This window comes from Hypomesus transpacificus, chromosome 10 (assembly GCF_021917145.1).
Source record: "Hypomesus transpacificus isolate Combined female chromosome 10, fHypTra1, whole genome shotgun sequence".
Lineage (NCBI taxonomy): Eukaryota > Metazoa > Chordata > Actinopteri > Osmeriformes > Osmeridae > Hypomesus > Hypomesus transpacificus.
The window spans coordinates 5851522-5870499 of NC_061069.1; the positions used below are offsets into that span (position 1 = coordinate 5851522).

The 18978-nt window shown below is 46.9% G+C and overlaps 1 protein-coding gene across 19 annotated transcripts in view; it reads right to left on the reverse strand.

Moving 5' to 3' along the window:
* The window catches only part of dip2ca (disco-interacting protein 2 homolog Ca), a 109349-nt gene that overhangs the window by 31518 nt on the left and 58853 nt on the right, over window positions 1-18978 (reverse strand). For 12 of the 19 annotated variants that reach the window (XM_047026712.1, XM_047026710.1, XM_047026717.1 and 9 more), the window contains 7 exons: window positions 15903-16013; window positions 13679-13828; window positions 9626-9844; window positions 7301-7432; window positions 4332-4478; window positions 2906-3025; window positions 2413-2610 (listed from right to left, as the gene is read on the reverse strand). In XM_047026712.1, the coding sequence (XP_046882668.1) occupies window positions 2413-2610; window positions 2906-3025; window positions 4332-4478; window positions 7301-7432; window positions 9626-9844; window positions 13679-13828; window positions 15903-16013 (1077 nt within the window). The remainder of the gene's footprint in view (window positions 1-2412; window positions 2611-2905; window positions 3026-4331; window positions 4479-7300; window positions 7433-9625; window positions 9845-13678; window positions 13829-15902; window positions 16014-18978) is intronic. The other 7 variants (XM_047026729.1, XM_047026728.1, XM_047026715.1 and 4 more) reach the window with 5 other exon arrangements.

The window sequence follows — 18978 nt, forward strand, 5'->3', positions numbered from 1 at the left end:
AGCAATTTGGACCTTTATTTTGAACTGTGCGCAACCTTTCTCCACCGAGAGAATATTTTCCAATTCCAGTCCTATTCCAAACAGACTTAATAATCTTATAGTGGGGGAGTATCATATGAAATATTCATTTCCAATGAAGAGAGCAGAGACATCTTGCAGATCCAAAAACATATCTGTGGGCACACTGCTATGTTCAGCTGTTTGAGCCATCCCAGTTCATGAACATAGAACAAGGTTCTCAAGGTGAGCTGTTACCATTGATGAAAACTAACAAACTGAAACCTCTCTAATCTATTTAGCTTCTATAATACAGAAGAACTCAAAGGCAAAATGACCTTATGGTACTGTAAGGTATTTCTGTACAGTGAATACACATACTGATGATTTTGACTGAAAAGGAGTCTAGACTGATCCTACTGAACTGTGGCATGAACAGCGTGCTACTGTTCAACCAGCACCATGGAGAAAGCATACTGTTCCAAGAAAGCTGACTGTATTCCCTTTGTGATAGCTTAGTATCTGTACAACAGAAACACACAACATCTTCATGACCTTGATCGTTAGCTGAGGGTTGGGAGCTGAGGCTCAGCTAATGAGCTCACATGAGTCACTGCAGCTAATATTAGACTGATGTGGATAATATCACCCAGATACTGTACAATGTTCCAAGATCACGTCAGTAACTTTGACTGATCTCATAACACAGCAAATCCTGATCACGAATGCAATTAAGGGCTGGGTTCAGCCCTAAACGAGAAATGCCTGCATTGCCTGTGAAGATACTGTATCTATCCATCTCGCGTTGACACACATCATCAGATTAAATTATTCTAATTGGTATTGTGATGTGCTCAATATTGAATATTAATATTCAATATTCAACTCGATGCCCCTAGATGACTTAACCTTAATGAAATGTGTGTGTCCCCATGTGCTCAAATCTGTTTCTGTCATGTTGAAAAGTGTTGCCAATGTCAGTGGCCAAACAATAACACTCCGATACACTTTACGACACTGAGAAAACATGAAAAAAAGAAATCCTATCTATATTTCAGAGCTTTCACAGTTGAGTTTAATTTGACGTTGCAAACAAAACAACTTTGTCTTTGTCAAGCAACATCAAAGGAGACACCAGAGGAATGAAAGGAGAGAGCGAAGGAGAAGGAGGAGAGGAAGGAGGGCGACGTGAGGACAGGGAACATCCCGTTTCAAGTAAGGATTCATCACTGCACACAGGCTTCACTCATAAACACACACACACGTCTCACCCTGTCTCTTCCCTGTACTTCTCTCTCTCTGCTGACGTTCCTGTGTGCAGACTGCCAACATTTCAAAGTCTGGTGAGCCCCCATATCAGCCTCCTCAGTTTAAAAATCAATATGTTCACACACACACACACTCACACATGTGTGCGACACACACACACACGCATGTACCCTTTTCTTGGTGTGAACGTTCATTTGAACTGATGTATAGCTCTGGTCTGTAGGAGGCACAGATAACATATTACTGTTTAGTTATACTGTATCTATGACTTGGTTACAATGTGTATGTGTGTGTTCATGCAAGGTGTGTACATGTACCAACATACGTCTGTGTGAATTTGTGTGTCTAAAATGTGCAATTTCATTCCCCCAGCTACAAAGAGGTTCTCCAGTTCCAAATTAATCAGCTTCACTGATGCAGAGACTTTCTCTCTGAGTCATTCTGCACCCCTACGGACCTGAAAACATCTTGAGGTGGGACTTGGGAGAGAAATAACTTAACCGTGAGCAAGCACAAGTCTGAAGCTATTCTGAAATAATGCCATTGAAACTCCCTGAGTGTATCACTTCTAGTTAATCAATGGGAGAGAACTGGGTTTTCTGTTTCAGATTTCAACAGATTACATTACACTTCACTGCAAGACCTCAAATAGGCCGAATGCACTCCATTTTGACAAGTTCTCACAAGTCCTCTGCATTTAAACAATAAATCAGTCTATGGAAAAGTTTAAAAAAGCACTGATACACTTTCTTACATGGATAGAAAAAACAACATTTGTTATTTTTTTTACAATTTTTTTTAATTAGTTCAGTAGACTACATACTATACTGCACATTAAAACAAGTTGTGACACTCAAATTATAATTTTCTGGCTGCTATTACATGAATGACGAGCAGCAAGGTTACTTTGGGTGATTGGGTGACTCCTTGCGTTGTTTGTAAGAGGTATTATTTCAAAGAACAATACTGAGTGGCTACCAGCAGGTGACCGAAGAATCAGAACTCTACTGCTGCGCTACAACATCTAAACAGCGGTACTTTACCTCTAGTCTAACAGTCACATCCACTCTAAACATGTAGCTAGTCCACTAGATGGAGGATGGTGCAACAGCAGAGCCGACAGCAGAGGGCCTGTCCCCCCCTTACCGTAGGTTAGGATGTAGAGAGGCTTTCCATTGGTGTCCATGGTGGTGAGACAGGGGGCTTTGGGAGAGATGGTGCCCCACCTCTGCAGGGCGGCCTCTAGCGAGGGGGGCCAGTTGGTGACCACCCCCAACTGATCCCCCCTCATGGAGATCATCTGAGCCCCCTCTGGCTTGGGCAGGTTGGGGTCTGGTTGCTGGACTGTGGAGAGGACACAGCAGCCATCACACTCATGGTGCAGCTGGTGGGTTGGGTGAGGTGGAGGGGATTGGGTTTGACACCAGAAGGGCTCATTCTATTCCCCAGGATCAAGGTGCATATTGAGCAAGGCATTAGCTAAGTTTGATTAGTATGGTACTTTATGTATGACATTGTGTCACTGTGGGAAGGATGTTCAGCATGTAGTCGTTGTATACGATTAGATTGATGTCAGAGTTATAATAGCTCATGGTTAGAATAAGAGCATCGGAGGAAAAGATGGATGTGTGGCTCCTACCCTCTAAAAGTTCTTCAAAGTCATCAACGAAGAATTCTCTTAAAGGAGGCCGTTTGGGTCTCTTCAGGGTGTTTACTAGCTGCTGGATCTTGGCGGATACTCTGCTACTGACTGGGACACCTGTACACACACACAAACACAGGCACAAACACACACTTAAAAAGACAACTTCATGGATATCTACATCACAAACTCTGCTATCCTAATGGGAATGGCAAGACCACTTTTCTGCTGCTTTGCCACTTAGACAGAGGCCAGACAAGCACACTTCACTGGGCAATATGCAAAGTATACCCGCTGAGAGACCAGAGTGGTCCTGTCTCAAATCTCTGCTTTTGTTCCAGCTGCACATGTTCTTGTTAGTGGAGAAAGTCAGTAAGAAATACACAACTGTCTCTCAACGTGTCACTTTGCAAGGCAAGGAGGATCGGCAAAGTGTTTTTTATCGGGGTCTTTGTTCTAAAGAGTGTTTTTATGTGATTGAGTGTGCTTGTTTTTGCTTGTCTGCACCACTGGACCTAATTTATTGTCTAAGATGTTTCTTAGACCAAAATTGAACACTCAAATGTTTTTTAGACATTTAAACCTGTCTCATCACAAGCATCAACACCACACGGACAAACATCCAAACCCAAACAGCTAAGGGTGAAAGAAGATGTCAAGAATGTATCTTGCTCTGCCATGAGATTAAATAAACCGCAAGCAACTTGCACTTTACACATCTAAATACAAAACATACATAGTACAGTGTTTAAACTCATTATGTACTTTGACATTTGGAGCAGAAGCTAAGTTACGTCTGTCATAAGTTTCCTCATGTCTAATAACCCAGTAAACCTTGCCTGTGTCTAACTTGATCTATTAAGCAGATTTTGTGGTGTGTGTTTGAAAAATCTATTCCTCAATGGTATCGACTGAAGCATGCAATGAACACTTTTATCTGCTTGACAATGTTTTTCTCATGGGAGCAATCCCATAACAGTGAAACATCCAAAATGTAAATTGGCGTTCTCCAATATTTCAGTTCTGTTCAAACATAGGATACCACAAACATAAGAAATCACAAAAAAGGGGTTTGTGTCAGTGATGCAATCTTTGTGTGCCGCTCCCCAAAGGGTTTGTCTCCCTTCTGATGAGTCACAGCTTTCAGAAGCGCCGGGGAACAGAACTTTACATGAGGAGAAACTCAGCGATAAAAGGAGGCTGAATATATCCTTTCCTATTAAATGTCCTTCCTGTCACTGAATCACAGGTACAGTCATGCGCCGCTAAAATCCAATTATTTATTCAGCACGAATAGAAGTTCCATTCACAAGATGTGGGATTCTTAACATATAGGACTTATCTTTTTCTTTCTTTTTTTTTTTTACACACAAATAGACAGACACACACATCCACTCCCACGCACCTCCACACCTCCACTCACCGTCTCCAGTCTCCATGAGCTCTGCGTTGCCATACTTAGGCACGGGGCGGTTGGGGACCGTGTTGGAGGAAACCTGGGGTCTCTCCATCAGGATGGAGTCTGTGGTGTTGGTGTAGCCGGTCACATCTGGGGGGGCAGAGTGGTTCTCTGGGATGTGAGAGGCAAGGTGGAGGGAATAGCCTAGTTAGTTACCCCCCCTCTCCTGCTAACCCTACGGTCAACCCTACGAAGGACAGGCGGCAGAAAGGAAGCCCACAGCCAAGCCAACAAGCAAGCAGGTCAAAGAAGGGAGGGGTGGGGTAAGGGGAGGTTGCAAGAACGGATGTGTGTTGAGAAGGGGTGTGTGTGAGATGTGTGTGAAATAGACAATGAGTGCATACCGTAGGTGTGTGTGTGCATATGGGTTTGTGGGGGTGAGTCAGGGATTTAAAAAAAGGAGAGGTACAAGCTGTTTTTAAGAGGGATGCGTGCAAATCATTTTCACCCAAGGCAAGAGAAAGAAGAGACACATGAATGCTATTTCAAAGTTGACATGAAGGACTGTTTACAATAACATGATTATTAATATTTGAGTAGGTTCTTCAAATACTATTTATATGACAGAATATCAGATAGTGTCATTCAAGAGTTCTATGTGTCTTCTCAAAAACAATGTTTTGGAAAACAGATTTGGGGTTCCTGGAGATAAATCATGTAACTCCTCTGTGGAGACAAGCCAGCATAATGTCCCAAAGGACCACTTCTATATGTGTTAAACATTGAAACATGAACTACCCGAAATAACACCAATGTCAAGCATGTAGAGAGCACTGTGAGGAACGCTCAGACACAAGTGGTCCATGCGCACAGCTGCCAGTCAAAAGCAGGCTCGTCCCAAGGCCTCACTGCCACTCAAAAAGTCATTTGGTCCACCAGTAGCAGATTTGATGCCCTTCACAGAATTCAGTTAGGAAGTTCCGCCTCCTCAATCCCCAGTCCGTAATTCCACACCCACACATGATTCAACATGGCATCATTGATGCAATGCTTCCGCCGCTTTAAAAAGGCTTCCCACATGTGACAGCTTTCCCTCACTGTGAAGGAGATGTTTTGTCAGAGGCACCCATACCGTTTCCCTGATGTTTTCATGTGCCAGATGTATTTGCAAAGTCCAATTAAGCTGTAAAATCAACTGTTTCTTCTCTTCTCATGGGTCTCATCAAAAGGCAGTTGTTTTTTTTACCCTCCCTGGTTAGCTTCGACTTCCTGTGACTTGGTGGTGCGTGTAATCCGACACAGGGAATCTCAAGGAGGCACTTCACATTCCGCTGCGTGTCTCAGTCTCAACTTGAGCGGCTTCGACACCGACCACGCTGCACCTTTATTCGAAGAAAACCCTCGAAAGTGCTTGAATTCAATGTTGAAAATCTCCACCGAGAATTCATCCTATCCAGACACGCCACCTGCCATGCCATCCAGACAACACCACCCGGTGTTGACGCTGATCAAGAGAAGGTGATGGGTAGAGTGGGAATGAGATGCACCCCTAAAACCTTGGGCAAACTCCAACGCAGTAATGAGATGCAGCCCTAAAACCTCCCACTTAGGAGCTCACTGAAGGCACTGGCCCTTATCAAGCAGCCCACGAGATTGGTCGGCCTCGGTCTAAAAGATAAAGACAACCTGACCTGTGGTATCATTTGTACTTCACAGCTACAATACGACCCCCTACTGTCCTGGAATACTGATGGGTTGGGATGTGTGATCCCAGAGCACAAGGGCAAAAGCTGGTTTCGAAATGAATGCATCTCCATCCTTAACCTGGACTAAGAAGCAGACTATTCTATAACTGTGTAGGCCATTAACCTAAAACCTTGTCACTGTTCTTCTCGTATTTTCTCAGTCTTTAAGCGATGCAAATTCCGGTAACATCTGCAGTATGATGGAGACTACTGCAGTTAAATCCCACTGAGCTGTCGTATAGACTCCAAACCTTATTGCTGTACATCACGCTTGGGAAGACGTCCAGAATGGTGTTAGTGGAGCCAGTCGCTTTCTATGATGTTGATAAATGGTTGATTAACGGTCAGTAATGAACCTTTTGTAGTCTTGAATGCACCTTTTCCTCCCCCCCAGGAGCTTGTTTAATGCTTGGAAACCATTAGACACACAAGAAAGGAGCTCTAGATAATCAGCTTAACTCTGAAACACAGTAGTAAGTTTTGAATAAGACCTGCGCACACATTGCAGTATTTCTTTACTGGTTCGGTACTCTCTGAAAAGGCACGCAAAGAAGTTTGTGAAGAAGGCGATAGGATTGAACAGCTCGTCCAGCAATTGGTTTATTCATAACAGAACCCATCACTGGACAGTTTAAAGAAGAAGAAGTTCTTCAAGTCACGATATTCATTCTGCCATCATAAGGATGCTGTATGGACCATGGAAGAAAAGCTGCAGTCAATGCGAAAGATGGTGGGAGCTGGAATGGTGAGGTCTCTAGAAGCTGATGTACCACACATTCCACTCAGCCATCTGCTCTGTTTCAAACATGAAAAGCGTTTTAGACCGTCTTCAAGCCGGGGCAAATAAATGAACACATTTTTGGATCATTAAATCACATTTCAGAGCATGACCATGACAGGAAGAAGATAAGGGCACACAGAGGGCTATCTAGCCCCCCGGAATGGATCTGCTCACATTCTGGAACAGCATCATGGGTGCTCAGCTTCTCTATTCACACGCACGAAAGCACAGCAGCGAGATGCACTCGGAAAAACCCATGCAACCACAGCAATCATTAGCCGATGCTATCCGAAGGTTAGCATCCCATTGCTTTAGATGTTTACCATTCAGCGGAGATAGGCAGGGGAAACCGCCTTCAACGCACACTCACACAGCACATGGAGGTGCGGGGTACAGGGAAGACATGTCAAAAGGGGTGCACACACTACACTGCATAACCTCCTGCACTGAGACAATGAGATACTGACCATCCGACGCAGCGCGCTGCCAGCCGTGCTCCGCTCCAAACTCACAGGAGCGCCGCGGCCCTCCTGAGCTGCCATTCTCTACCCTGGGCCCTGGCTTAGCTCTCCTCTTCAGAGAGAGGTGAGCAATGGGGCCTGCATGAGGAGGAAGACCAGAGCGTTTTGAAAATCACCCTGGTCACAACTGGAAGCCACCACACCATGCCTGAACCATAGCACCATAGCCGAATGTAGATAGAGCCAAGGGTAGAGCCCTGTGGCACACACCTCGGTCAAATAGTATTTTAAATCTTCACGCTTGATTGAGTTTGCAACGGCGAGGAGTCACCGATGGCATGGCGAAATCCTGCCCCCGGCAGTCTAGTCAATCAAACGCTTGAAGTGTTTGAAAATGTTTCAAATACTATTTGAGCCTGCTTTGCTGGGTCTTGCAAAAAAAGAGATGTGTGTGGAGGGTGGGAAGGGGGTGGGGGGGTGGATGAGGGACGGGATAAGCAGAGAGGGAGGGTAAAGCAACTTATCTCCACAGGCAGGGTTGAGGGGGAGGAGGATGGTGGTTGGAATGAGGGGGAGATAGAAAAATGCTTTTCCTTCAGCTTGTTTTGAAGCCTGCTCACACACACAAACATTAGGGAACGGGTTTGTTTTGGCATGAAATGGGCACAAGGGTGGAAACCGATCTGTAACCTTGACATACACACACACACGCACACACAACACACATGGACACAAACCTTCAAAAAAGAAAGGATATCCTTTGAAATATAGACTAAAAAGTCGCCACTCAAATACCACTGCCAGTCCAGTAGTATTAGAGAATCACACACACACCATGCCAAATATTCTGTGGCTGATGACAAAAAGCACTCCGCATGTGTTCGCTATGCTACAGCATGTTTGAATCGATTAATCTGTCATGGTTACACCTTCCAACATCAAAGGAGCGGTGTTTTACCTGCATGTACCTGGAGGGAAACAGATGAACTGGAACAATAACAACACTTTGTTGTCAGACATGTATGGGAACTTGCACAAAAAAGCTATAGTTAGCTGTTGCATGTTATTATGTAAACCATAGGGATTAGTTTCCTGGAGACCGATCCTAATTCTTTATTAGAGATCCTCCCTTGAAAGTTTAAACTTCCCCCTCCACACCTTCAATCCACCGTAAGTGAGATAAAGTGTGACTAACTAACTATTCCAAATTAAAATAACTATCAAAACTGTAGGGTTTAGCAGTTGTCCTTACTCAAGTATGGGGGAGGTTGGGTTCTCCAGGTGTGACTAGATGACAACATTGTTTGTGTTTTGGTAACACAACCTTCAACTGCCCCTTCACCACACCATGCCTTCCTTTACTTTTGTGAAAAGTTAACACTTAAAACAACAGAATTACGGAGCAATTACTCGGTTTTACTATAGGATTTGCTATGTAGTTACATGCATGTTAATGTCACCTTAATGTGAAGCCAACTATTTTGTTAAACGTTGCTGCTTTCTATGATGACATGAAAGTACAGCAAATGGCCAGTCACTCTACGCAGCTTAGCCTACAGGGGATGAGAGAGTCCAAACAACACCTCCACACCTCAGTAACCAAGCAGCTGGCAGCTCGCTGACTACACCTGCTAGGGGTTCTGTGCCTGCCTGGGAGAGTGTATGTGTGTGTGTGTGTTTAGGAATCCATGCATTGCCATCTTGGGCCGGTTTCAAACTGCGTCAGCATGAAAAACAACTGAAGCAGTGCTTCTCCTTATAACAGTGAGCCAAACACCGTGTTATTTGTGAAAACGGCATAAAAAATTGCTTAGTTTCTCAATCGAAAACTGCGAAGATCCTAAACTACTGTGATCTGGAACATTTTGGCAAGCGGGAGCTGGTACTTGAGAGGTTTTGGAGAACACAAGTCAGGCAGGATGTTTTTCTGTGATATGACAGCAAGCATGCGCTCGGGCTGCATGCCTCGGGGTAGTGACTTCAGTGACGGGGAGGAAGAGAGTGGGTGAGGGGGATCAAAAGCAGGACGCTAAACACACATGTAAACAAACAACGGTGACACAGATCTGATGTAAACGCACACACTTTACACATAGACACGCCTGCGCACATACACCACAAACAGGCACACGCCATGTCACACTTGAATTACCACCCCCACTCTACCTCAACAAACACCATCCTACCCACACTCCTCACTTATCCCCCACAATCCCTCCCATCCCCTACACACCCACCCACCCCTTCCTCCACCCCCACCTCACACACACACACACACCCCAGCAGCTCCCCAACAGCAGCAGGGCCCGGTGTGCTTGTCGTCTGGCCTACCTGACTTGGAGAGGTGCGCGTGGGCCATGACGTCGGCCAGCCGGCTGGCAGCCCCGCTGCCCCCGCTGTGTGTGGAGGAGGACGAGGTGGTGGAGGAGGTGGTGGAGCCGTGGATGGCCCGGCTGATCCAGTGCTCCATGTTGATGCTGCCCTCCTGGCTGGAGGTGGGGGTGCCGTTGCCCGGGCCCGAGCCCTCGCCCTCGGAGCCCGACGACGTGTCTGTGTAGGGGGAGAAGACAGTGATGTGGGGGGGGAGAGAGGAGGCGGGGGAGGAGGTTGAGGTAAGGGAGGGGGAGGGGGGTGTAGAGAGGGAAGGAGGGGTGAGTGGGGAAAGAGAGAGAAAGCCTGGTCAGAGAAAGAGGTCCTCTCTCAATGCATAAAGTCTCCCTCTCTCTGTCTCTCTCTCTCTCTGTGTCTCTCTCTCTGTCTCACACACACACATAGCTGCCCAATTCTGTCAGCACCAGACCTTTGCACAACAAATACAGACTATGAGGCCGGTGTACCCTGAGGGGATGTTGTTGACACCCTTCTCACTAACTCAGCTCTCTACCTCCTCCCTCCCCTTCCCCTCCCTCCATCGTTCACTCCTGCTCGCTCATCCTCCTCAGTCCTACCAGATCCGCTCCTACCTCTCCCTTCTTCCACCCTACGTCCTTCCCTCCCTTTGTCCGGCTTCCTTCCTTCCTCTCCTTACTCCCCTCGAACCTCTCCTCCCTCAACACAGGTGCAACATAATGAAGTCAAACAGTCCAAGGAAGCCATGCAAATCAAGCACATAATGTGTGTGTATGTGTATGTGTGTGTGTGTGTGTGTGTGTGTGTGTGTGCGCATATTTATGGGAAGAACTGGGAAGTATGGGAAGGCTCATCCAGCTCACTTTGTCATCATCCTCACATCACCTGATAGATCCCAGATGCAATGGACATTTAGAACAACCATTGGAATATGACAAGGTACCCAGGATGGAGCTGAATTGTATGACTGATTTATGAGTGTCCAGAGACCTGCGTCCTTGCACTCACAAAATAAGTCAATGTTGGATTTACTTACAAACATTGTGGTTCCATGAAGCTAGTTGAAGTCATTAAAAATACAATTGTGTGTCACTGACTGCATGTTACCAAGTGCTTTTCCATTACTTGACACAGCTGCATGGAACCTCTTGACGTACACATTTTTAAATTGTTCCAAATGTTCATTCATTTGGGTGTAGGGTCACCTAGTCTAATAGTGAGAATAACAGAATATGGCATCAGCCAAGCTCATTGGATGCTGCCATGCATCCATACAGCATGTGTGAAGGAGACAGACGCACAACCTGAACATGGCCTACTTTGCGTCTATGTGTGTGTGTTTCAGTTTTGCATATGCTTTGCATACTAGGAAGGGAGTTGGGGGGTTTGATAAACCCACTGACCCACTTCTGACACGGGTGCTGTCTGACCTACTGAGATGGGCCTGGGCCCTGGGGCATGGGGCCTGGAGCCTGGGGCCTGGAGCCTGGGGCCTGGGGCCAGGGGCCTGGGGCCAGGGGCTTGGGGCATGGGGCCTGGGGCATGGGGCCTGGGGCCTGGGGCCTGGGGCCTGGGGCCTGGGGCATGGGGCATGGGGCCTGGGGCATGGGGCCTGGGGCCTGGGGCCTGGGGCCTGGGGCCTGGGGCCTGGGGCCTGGAGCCTGGGGCATGGGGCCTGGGGCCTGAGACGACTTTGTGGCCTGTACTGTGTGGTTATGTGTGTGTGTGTGTGGTTATATGTCCAGTACTTCTCATCCCTTTGCTATTGCAAGCAAACAGCATACAGTGTATGGCAAAACAAAGTATCGGTCACTATCATCCTTATGCAATAAATGTCAAAACTGTGTGGATGGAAAACGGTGTAGACATGAAATTGACAATAAAAAGGTTGATGCAATCTTTCATGTACACATGGGGGAAATATGAAAACATACAAATCTGTGCTTGGTTTTTTATGAGTGTACATAAAGACTGCTTACTTTATGGCAAATCAACCCTATCCAGAATACAAAGCTTATATAACATCTACTGTATGTGTATGGTATACGCCTGCAACGTATGCCAGCTCTACCACTCTGCAGGTCAACAGGACTAAACCCTTCTCTACCACCTGGCTGGCTGGACCAGCATAACACTGCTGATTGGTCTTGTCATGAATGAGTGAGTGAGTGAGTGAGCGTGAGAGAGCATCAGCTCCTGCAGGGAGCTAAATTGCAGTGCCAGAACTCTCAGAGGACACAGCAGGGACTGGACAGCCCATGTTGATGAGAGAAATAGGCTTCTGCCAGGCAACCAACAAATTATATATTACACACACACACACACACACACCCAAGCACACACACACACAGAGCCTGGAAAGTCCCTGATGAGACACTGGACTGAACTCTCAGGGGGTCTTGAACACTTAATGAAGAAGATATCAGTAAACTGTGTATGTATGCAGGAGTGTGTGTATGCAGGAGTGTGTGTATGTGTGTGTCCTTGCTGACATGTATCCAATATGCAGCATCCTATTTACGTAAAACCAATCCATGTCGCATGGATTAGCAAGTCTCAGTCCTAATGCTCTACCTCCGCACTCCACTCACTCAAAGCTTAATCTGTACCCAGCCAAGCTGGGGGTAATGTTCATTAACTCGACGAGGGTCTTTCTGCTAAGGCCCGAGTAAATAAGTGTTATGAGGCCATTTGTATCTCACAGATACCGACCGTCTTTCCTCTGATAACGTGCAATGTCATTTGTGTGCGCTGCAAGAATGGGTCATAGTCTTGGCTTTTAATGCTTTATTCTCAAGTGTGTTCTGCCAACAGCAGGTATGGCCTAAAGAGCCAGAAGAAAGCCAGAGTCTGTGCTAGTAATAACATAGAGACACTGGGATGAAAGAAGAGCCTAGATGGAGATATGCCTTGGCAGGCAGTGAGATAGTCTGCTCTAGTCTAGTCCCTCTCAATGAAGCGCTGTGTGGTAAGGCGTCATGTGACTCCCCTGTCCTCACATGACCCCCCCAGTCTTCCAGAGCCAAAGCTCCGTCACTGTCCCCCCCCCCCCTCCTCCTCCTCCTCCTCCTCCCTCTGACGGGCTCTGTCCTCCGTGTTTTGCTGTCGTGAAGACGATGGGAGCGGTGGTTCATGACTGTGGATGCCGGCAGGCAGTTAGTGAGCGTGTGAAGATGAATGCACGCATGACAATATGAACACACACACACCAGCGACTGGTTGACAGAGTAAAACACTGTAGAGCCATCAGGGGCCCATGCCCTGTTCCTAATGACATAATGGTCTTGTTAACACAGCTCTCTGTGTCTCATAAAAACTGGCCTCTCCACTCCCTAACATTCCAGCCTGCCCGCTGTTACGGTGTCTAGCTTGTAGCGTGCTTATCTCTCTGCCTTCTGCTGTTGTTGGAGCACAGCAATTACTGGCGGGGAGAGGGAAGATGGCTTTCCGTTTGGAAGTTCAACATTGCCCAGTCCTTTATCGAAACGTTACTTTCTTCACTGCTGCTGTCTAATGCAAGCTGAAGGTGTGAAGTGCCTAATGGGGGCCAGAGAGAAGTGGTTATGGCTGATGCCACTGATCAACCTGTAAGCAGCCTCCGATAGCAGCAGACACGCAATGGCGTGTAGGGCAACAAGAGACACACAAACGATCGCTCGACCGTCCATCAGTTAGGACGAGTCAACAGGAACTGCTACCTGTCCTGTGATTAGAGAGCTGATTGATCAACCCACAGAGGAGAGTGGCTGGGTGGAGTATGACCACACTATCAGTGCAAGAATACAAAACATCAACGAGATTCAAGAGCTTCCGTGCCATCTGTGCCTTGACTGATTCTTGACAATGACAAGTCCCCCTAAAGGATCCTTACTGAGGAATGCACACGAAACACACTCCTGTGTCGATCGGTAAAAGGTGAGTGAGTGAATGCAGGCATTGTGGTCACACGCGCACACACACAGTGGCTCACGCCCACACACACACACACACACACAGTGAAGTGCAGATGGGGGGGGGTCCCAGCTGTAACATTACCTTGTCTGCCAACATGTTCCTCACCTGGGGGAGTGTAGGCTTCCATGGAGGTCTGCACGACCAGCGAGCGGCGCTTGGAGGGCATGGGCACTGCCATCTTGCGCTCCTTGTGCTTGGCCAGGGCTGCCTGGACAGCCTCTGTGTGGACATCTGGAACACAAACACCCAGGACGACGTGTTCAGATACCCACATGACGCTAAGGACTGTGCACCAGCACTGTATATGGCTACATTTGACAAGCTATTTGAAAAAGAATAAAATGACCCAAGACATTTGATTTAGAATACGGGGCATTCTTTTAAAAATAGGATGGCAGGGAGAGATCTCCTTGAGCTCCTTGGGGCACTGTGAGAGGATGCTCCACTCGTGTTGGTTTGAAAACATGCTGCGTTTCCTCTCATGTCAGCAGAATATCCCCTCTGACTCGCCTGACTATGGATCTCCCCAGGAGCTTTTACAGTCACATGTACTGTACAGTAAACAAAGATCATTCAAGTGAAAACAAAGCTAACCATGGCCCATTGCTCTCATGTTCTCTTCATGTAGGAATGTTTATATAAATATATATAGATATATATATATATATAATTTAATTTTTTGTGTGAACATTATTCATTTAGATGCCACTTCAAAAGCGATGTACAAATAATGCTGTGTTTACTAACCACATCGCAAGGTAACCACATCTCAGCTACCAGGCATGGTAAACTAAAAAGAATACTACCATTTTCAAAATGAAAGTAATATAAATTTCATTACTGGCATGATGGCCATGCATTTAATGGGTCAACAGTGATTCAGAAAGTAGGCTTGTCCACCTGGTGCTACTGGCCAGACCGCAGCATGGAGATAGTCATGCAAACCTCCAGGATCTAGGAAAAGCCTCTCTCAAACACTGAGCTCAATAGAGCCCATGTGGACTGCAGAGTGGTTTAGGCCAAGTGGTTTGTATGATTTGGTATGATCAAACACAATAAGCCCTTTGATAGAGTTAGCACGAGTTAGAGAACGAGATTGAAATATGGAGGGTGAGACGAAAGGAGAGATGACGAAAAAGACAAAATCGAGAAAATGAAGGAAATTACTGCTTGCTTGACTGAAAAAGTCAAGCTGTTCAACTGATATATCAGTGTACTAAGAACCACTGGACAATAGAGAAAATGCTTTAAGCTTGTTTCGATGCATTCTGCTCTTTGGGATTCAAGCTGAGGAGCACATTAACATGTGTAACCTCCTGGTAATTTGAATTCATTCTCTCATCACAAATCTCTAAATGTTTGGGGGTAGACACTGCCAAATACACCAGATTTACAGTACGTCTTCACGTTGAGGCAGAGAGGCGGGAGGAGTTGAGAGCTCGGCAGTAGTTGAGCAGAGGTGTGGTTGACAGGACTGTCGAGGTTTGGTTAAGAGTTTGGAGGTTGAGCGATGGGAAAAGGTGGCTGGGGGATGAGGTGTGGGGATGAAAGAGAGAGGTGGGTGGAGTTGAGATGTGGGTGTGATAAGGGAGAGGTGGGTGGAGTTGAGATGTGGGTGTGATAAGGGAGAGGTGGGTGGAGTTGAGATGTGGGGGGTGATAAGGGAGAGGTGGGTGGAGTTGAGATGTGGGTGTGATAAGGGAGAGGTGGGTGGAGTTGAGATGTGGGTGTGATAAGGGAGAGGTGGGTGGAATTGAGATGTGGGGGGTGATAACGGAGAGGTGGGTGGAGTTGAGATGTGGGGGGTGATAAGGGAGAGGTGGGTGGAGTTGAGATGTGGGTGTGATAAGGGAGAGGTGGGTGGAGTTGAGATGTGGGGGATGATAAGGGAGAGGTGGGTGGAGTTGAGATGTGGGGGATGATAAGGGAGAGGTGGGTGGAGTTGAGATGTGGGGGTTGATAAGGGAGAGGTGGGTGGAGTTGAGATGTGGGGGTTGATAAGGGAGAGGTGGGTGGAGTTGAGATATGGGGATGATAAGGGAGAGGTGGGTGGAGTTGAGATGTGGGGGTTGATAAGGGAGAGGTGGGTGGAGTTGAGATGTGGGGGTTGATAAGGGAGAGGTGGGTGGAGTTGAGATGTGGGGGGTGATAAGGGAGAGGTGGGTGGAGTTGAGATGTGGGGGGTGATAAGGGAGAGGTGGGTGGAGTTGAGATGTGGGGGGTGATAAGGGAGAGGTGGGTGGGGATGACACGTGGGGATGACAGGCAGCGCAGCGTGGGGATGATGGCGGCGGCGTGGCCGTACCTGATCGGTAGCGTTCGTCCCGGGAGCCAGATGAGCGTCGGCGGTGATAGCGGGAGGAGGAGGAGGGGGTGACGGGGGTCCTCCTCTCCTGGCCCATGGACGGCTCCATCCCTGGAGAAACACAGACAGCAAGGACTCAGATCACACATCCTTCAACACACACATTCACAGGTATCAACGGTTTGGGGAAAACAAGGTGGGAGCCGTAGTTTGAGTGGATATGGAAATAAATATTGAGAACGTATGAATTTGAGAATACACAGGCCATAGACTGCATACTGGAGTACCCTGAAAGTAGTTTGGTGTTTGTATTTCTTACGTTTCTGTGCTCCAACGTCACCTCCCTATTGACTGACAAACATCAATGAGCATTATTTCTATCTGGGGGCTTGTTAGGCTGATTAGGCAGGGTTTCAACTGGGGCTCGTGTCAATGAATGTGGTTTGCTGAATCTATCAGGGGAGCGAAGGGTCACACTGTCACCCATTCTCCAATTAGACAAATCAGCGAGTGAACCGAACTGGACTCTGTCAGATCTCTTCCCCGGGGCAACACACACACACACTTTAAAATCACGCAGACACACAAACATCTATTACGAGACACACAAGTACATAGACAGCTAATCACAGCAGGTGCACACTGACTCACACAGTCAGACACATTTAGATACACACATTCAGACACACACATAAATCCACACCCACACACCAAAGCTCCGCAGGTGATCTTTGACAGGCTCCCCAGTGTTTCTGGACTAGACACACTGTGTTCATCAGAGCGGAGCACCCTCGAACAACATGGCCGCCGAAGAGAGAGGTTTAAATCTCTCTCTCCCCCTCTCCCTGTATGTCTCCCTGTATGTCTCCCTGTCTGTCTCCCTGTCTGTCTGTCTCTCCCTCTCCCTCTCCCTCTCCCTCTCCCTCTCCCTCTCCCTCTCCCTCTCCCTCTCCCTCTCCCTCTCCCTCTCCCTCTCCATCTGTCTCCATTTCTTACTGTAATGACCATTCCCTCAGCACTGAAACATGATAGGCAAAGAACATTCCTTCCATCCGTTCACGCTCCCTGCAGAGCACCTTAGGGGGAATCTCAGAAGCACCTCCTTGATTCCTCTCTCCTTACCCCCTTCTCCACACCCTACTGGAGGAACCTCCACTCTTCACAGGTGGGTTTCGAAGAGTGAGACGAGAGCATGCAAAGGAATCAAGGAAAGGCTTTAAAGATGGAAGCATCGATAATGCTCCACTCAGCCATGTGTGTGCTTGTATATAGTGTGTTTTGTACGTGCGCTTGTGTGTGTGTGTGTGTGTGTGTGTGGCTGTGCGCATGTAAGGCCATGTGTTCGAGCCTTTCTCAAGCGTTCCACAAAATCAATCTCTGCCTCATCTATTCCCGTTTTGCCCCATGCACACCATAGAAACGTTTGAGCCAATAAGAGACTTGATGGGGAGTGTCTTTGACCTCAATATACTGCATTATTCACACACATTCCAACACACATCAGGAAAGATTTCCATTCATGTCTTTGCTCAGATGATTTTAACGGTATTTGTCAGAGCCAGAGCGTAATGTTGCCTATTTACCTTGTATTTGTACGTGTATTACCATTTGTAATTGATTTGGAGTGACACAGTGAGAGATGGGGTTGGAGTGTGTTTGTGTACTAATACATGCATGTTTACATTTACATTTAGTCATTTAGCAGACGCTCTTATCCAGAGCGACTTACAGTAAGTACAGGGACATTCCCCCCGAGGCAAGTAGGGTGAAGTGCCTTGCCCAAGGACACATCGTCATTTGGACACGGCCGGGAATCGAACTGGCAACCTTCAGATTACTAGCCCAACTCCCTAACCGCTCAGCCACCTGGCTCCCTACCGGCATGTTACTGTTTCAGACAGCTGTGAGAGAAAGACTGTGGAGGGTGTCAGAAGAGATGTAGATGTTATTGCTGCCCGGTAAAATACGGAGCGTTCCTTGGTTCTAATCACTGAAATACTGAAAAAACGGTCCACTGTCTGACCCTCAATGTGCCTGCCATACGTTCTACATGCACTTTGTGTGTGTCACTTTGGATAAAAGGGTCTGCTAAATGAATAACTAGAGAGCGGCATTTTACCATGCTATGCAGCTGTCACATCCGGGATGCTGTGAGGTAAAGGTTTAATCAGCCCACATGATTGGCAGTATCATGGCCCCTGAATGCTCTGAGGGGAAAGCGATGCTGTCATTCAGCTTGAACTAGTGTGAGACTTGACCCAACGTAACACCTGTGGTGAGTGTGTGTTAATGTGCGTGAGGGGTTGTTATTTAATTCCTGAGGAACCGTGAGAGGTCGGGGAGGATGTGAGACCTCCATCCGAGGTTGGTTTGATCGGGGAGTCGAGACTGAAACGGCCCCACTGCAAGCAGTCAGACCGCACCTTGTGATGGTGCCTGAATACATCATCATAGCATTCTGGACGCTCAGCATGGTCAGATCTATATGATCAGGTCTCCTCTCATGTGGAAGTCCAGGTCTGAAGGTCTGGTAGTTTCTGATTGTAGAGGTGCTTTGGACAAAGGCTCTCCCTATGAGCCTCGTGTGTACTGTAGAGTCACATCACTGCTGATCTAAAAATATACATACTCTATCTGACAAATACTCCAAATATAACACAGCTTGGCATTGATCCACAGTTTCTGGAAAATTCCACCCAGAGGTGGGTGAATCCTCTCTGGTCAGTAACCCTGAGTTGGTTCAGTAGGAGAAGCTCAACTGTGCATGCAATATTTGATGATGCATATGTAATAAAACAGCTGAAGGGACCGATGATGTAACAGCTGATGTATTGCATGTCAGAACATGATCTTTGTTATTAGGGCACTTTCACTTTTTACTCCATTTTTACTTTTACTTAACTATGTTAATTAACATTCATTAGACAAAAGATAAGGACTTTTAAGTTCCAAGTGTCCCATATATGAATATCATAAGTCTGTATACTATGCATCAATTTCATATATATCATGGTCAAAAGTAGATATTCAGTACTTAGTAGATGCGTGTCTTAGACATTTTACTTCTACTCGTGTC